Source organism: Lathyrus oleraceus, chromosome 4 (assembly GCF_024323335.1).
Source record: "Lathyrus oleraceus cultivar Zhongwan6 chromosome 4, CAAS_Psat_ZW6_1.0, whole genome shotgun sequence".
NCBI classification, from domain to species: Eukaryota; Viridiplantae; Streptophyta; class Magnoliopsida; order Fabales; family Fabaceae; genus Lathyrus; species Lathyrus oleraceus.
In genome coordinates this window covers 485,597,473-485,601,568 of record NC_066582.1, presented here as the reverse complement: position 1 = coordinate 485,601,568, position 4,096 = coordinate 485,597,473, and the positions used below count along the sequence as shown (strand labels likewise).

Here is a 4,096-nt window from a genome sequence, read left to right as displayed (position 1 = left end):
ACTCAATTAACACAATCCTAAACAGAACCAATAACAAGACTTTAAACAAAGTTATCACCAAGAAGAAATCAAAACCATGTTGCACAAGGACAAACACAACCAACCCCTACTCCAAACAAGGGTATTACCAAGAAGAGGCATTGCAGCATTTCAGGGACCAACTCATGCACTCCAAAGAAGGGTACCAGTAAGAAGAGGCACTGCAGCATTTCAGAGACCAACAACAACTTTTCATCCACCAAGAAGGACCACATCTAAGTTTCCCATAAAAAGAAAAAACCATTAGAACGTCGGTTGTTGTATTTTGCTGAAATATAATCATGTATTTTGGATGGTGTTTTTGTTTTTAGGATGCTATGTGGCTGACTTAGAAATATAATCATGTATTTCGGATGATGATTATATGTTTTGGAGGATCTTAGAGGAAAAAATAACTATTTGGATGGATTTGTTAAGAGTCAAATATGGGAATTATGAGCATCAAATTTTGACAGGAGAAAACAACAACAACAATAATAGAAGGTCTGAATCAATATGGTGGGACAACTTATCAAAGGTAGAAAACAAAACCGACATACCTGTTTTTGATTTTGCAGGGAAAACTTCATTCAAACTTGGAGAGGGAAGTATTATACCATTTTGGTCCGTAAAATGTGTGGAGAATTTACTTTGAAATTCTTATTTCCTAATCTGTATGTGGCCAACAAGAAGTAGGGAGATCCGGCGGTAAAGATGGGGTCTTAGTGCAATGAAGAATGGAAGTGGGGTGACTTCGGGATACCCATGCAATTGTTGGAAATTTTACAAACCAAAATGCAGGAAGTTAATAATTTACTGCCGGATCTCATCTATTATTCAAATCAAAAATCATGTGTTTTATGTTTTCAAATAGAAGAAGATTTGGATCATCTATTCTTTCAGTGCAAGGTGATCAAAAGAATTTGGCTAGAATTGGAGTCTTGGCTTGGGTTAATAGTGAGCAACACAGGCCCTGTTTGGAGTAATTATCTCGATTGGAGGAGAAGCCTTAGAAGTAAAACAAAAGAAGGTAAGGATGGAGTAGCGTGGTTGACGGATCTCTCGTGCATTTGGAAACTTAGAAACGGCATTTTATTTAATAGATTAGTTTGTAATGTTCCGAATTTGATTTGGCCTATAAAAATGGTGCTAAATGGTCTATTATATAAGATATTCCTTATTGGAACTGTGATTTTTTAAAATTTTGGAATGAGAATCCTTGCTTAAAAATATTTTAAAAATATATTTAAAATATTTCAAGTAATTATTTGTTAATGAAAAGAAAGCCTCCATTTAAAATTTGTGTTAGGTCTATGTATGTTTGGCCGATCCTGTAATCAAGAATGAAGAAAAGGGATTATTCGTCTTCACGTTGAAAGTGTTGAATTGTAATTTTTGTGTCGAAGCAGGTTGTTCGACAGAAACAAGGAAGTGTCGAGTCATCTGTGTTGAGTTGTGTTAGTGTGTCGAAGCATGTTATTTCACACAAGATTTCGACTTAGGCATATTTTTAATAGTGTTAGCTATTTTTGACTTTTATAGTTTTGGATTTTTGTTTTGGGGTCTAAGTTAACTTAAATCTATAAATAGAGGGAGTGACCATTATTCCTTTAATGAAGTGAATGTTGTATTCATAACATTATATTTATAGAATTTTGCAGTTGTAAAGTGAATAAACAAGTTTTCCATAGATTATGGGTAAAGAGAAACTCCGCAGAATATTCTTCTTCTCCTTCATCGTTCTTTATTTTCTTTCTCCATTATTCTTTTCTTTTATTGTCATTATAGGGGTGATAATAATTTTTTTCTTTAAGATTGATTGAAATTCTCCATAAATTTTGATGGATTTCCAACCGAAAGCGAGTTCGAATTGTTACTGTACTTTGTTAGTTGATTTAAAAAATAACCATAAGAAAAACATTCAATTAGTGGGGCATTATCTTTGAATGTCTAATTAAATAAAATAGACTCAACTTCATTTCATACCTATAATACCATCCATATACAACATATAGGCTCCACAAAAGTTATTATCCAACAAACACGTTTTCTTTTTCATTAATTGTCTTATCATTATACTCACAATCATGTTATCCCTCAGCTACATATATTGTCTATTTAAAGAACACAAGTCCTCAACAATAATCATCAGTTAAGTTGCAAATTAATCATTTGTAAGAATGAAGATCTTTCTTTTCTTGTTTGTTACACTTTTAACAACATGTCATGGTGATGTTGTAAGCCATGAACATGGTTCAACCAACAAAATATTCCCACTCCGGATAAAAACTGGTCCAGGTGGACACTACATTCCAGAAGTGTCATGTTCTAGTTGGAGACTTGGTGTTGAAACACACAACGTTATTAACTGGAAAACAGTTCCACTAGAATGTGAAACATATGTTGGAAATTATATGTTAGGTGATCAATATAGAGCTGACTCCAAAACTGTTAACCGTGAAGGTTATTACTATGCTAAAACTCTTAATATAAGTGGAGATGGAAAAGATATATGGGTGTTTGATATTGATGAAACTTCACTATCTAATCTTCCATATTATGCTAAACATGGATTTGGGTATGTATACTCATGATCTATTTTTTTCATGTATTTTCTGACTATATATCAATTGATCATTTATATGTTTATTGATATAGGGTGAATCCATACAATGATACATTGTTTAATGAATGGGTTGACCTTGGAGAAGCACCAGCACTTCCAGAGTCACAGAAATTGTACAAAAAATTGTTGTCTCTTGGTGTGAAGATTGTGTTCTTAACCGGAAGACCACTTAAACAAACTGCTATAACTGCTACGAACTTGAAACTTGCTGGATATCAAACATGGGAAAAGCTTATTTTAAAGTAAGCTTTATTTGTAAATATTATATTAGGATAAAATATAAAGTGTAAGAAACACTGTTTATATGGTTGCAGGGATTTATCAATATATCATGGTAAAACAGCAGTAACATACAAATCAAGTGAGAGAAAGAAGCTGGAAAAGGAAGGATACAGAATAATTGGAAACATTGGTGATCAATGGAGTGATATACTTGGAACCAATACCGGCGATAGGACTTTCAAGCTCCCTGATCCTATCTACTACATCGCTTAAATAATTACTAGCTTTCCTTCCATGCTTTAATAAGTAGCTACTTGAAAATTGGATTTTATATTTCTATATCGATGTAATCCATTATGAGCTAGCTATAACTTTCTGTATTTTTCTCAAATAAAATTAACAGTGTGACATGAGAGATACTAGCTTTCTCTTAACTTTGTGGTTTTAATTATAAATTCATGATGTTTTGTTTTTTTTATAACCAAACAAACTTGAATTAATGAAAGGGGACAAGGAATACAATCCATAAAATTCCCTTAAACTTGAATATAATGGTTTTAATTATAATTTTTCTCAATTAGATTGGTCTAAAAATGTACACATGTGATATCATTAAAATTATAAAACTCTCATTCAAACAACACTACTTTTAATACTTATAAATCTACCACTATCATTAAGAATGTGAAAGTTCCCATAAGAATTCAATTCACCCTATCATTAAAATCAACATTGTACTCATTGATCATTCATACGTATTTCATTTAACGATAAAAATTAATAGTATATGTAGCAAAAATATTATTTTTATTTATTTATGTATTATAATTAACTATTTTTTTCAAAATACTAATAACATTCTTTTCAATATTAGTAATAAATTAGTAAAAAAAAAATTATAAGTTGAGCAAAGTTAATCTATATATAACTATTTTTTTTCTTAAGTACTATGTTCTTGAATAATTATAATTTAGTATTTTTCTATTGTTTTGACATATTTATTTTGTTGTTTTAAAATTTTAAATTTTAAAATAAAATAAAATAAAATATGTTTCTTAGAATTTTAATTACATACTAAATCAATATTTTAAAATTTTAATTGATGATTAATCTGATCAAGATATTGGATCATTGGATGTCAAGTCTTCCACCGGAAAAAGTCATTTTCAATAGACTCTTTCTTTCATTATAAGAACACTTCTAAAATTTTCAATATCGAATCTTTTAACA

General features: G+C 30.4%; 1 protein-coding gene across 1 annotated transcript; it reads left to right on the top strand.

Moving 5' to 3' along the window:
• The first annotated feature begins 2,144 nt into the window (after positions 1–2,144).
• On the top strand, positions 2,145–3,300 carry LOC127076464 (stem 28 kDa glycoprotein). The gene is made up of 3 exons (XM_051018126.1): positions 2,145–2,596; positions 2,677–2,886; positions 2,959–3,300. Exons 1-3 carry the CDS (start codon positions 2,199–2,201, stop codon positions 3,137–3,139), a joined length of 789 nt encoding a protein of 262 aa, XP_050874083.1. The 5' UTR covers positions 2,145–2,198; the 3' UTR covers positions 3,140–3,300.
• Positions 3,301–4,096: the final 796 nt, after the last annotated feature.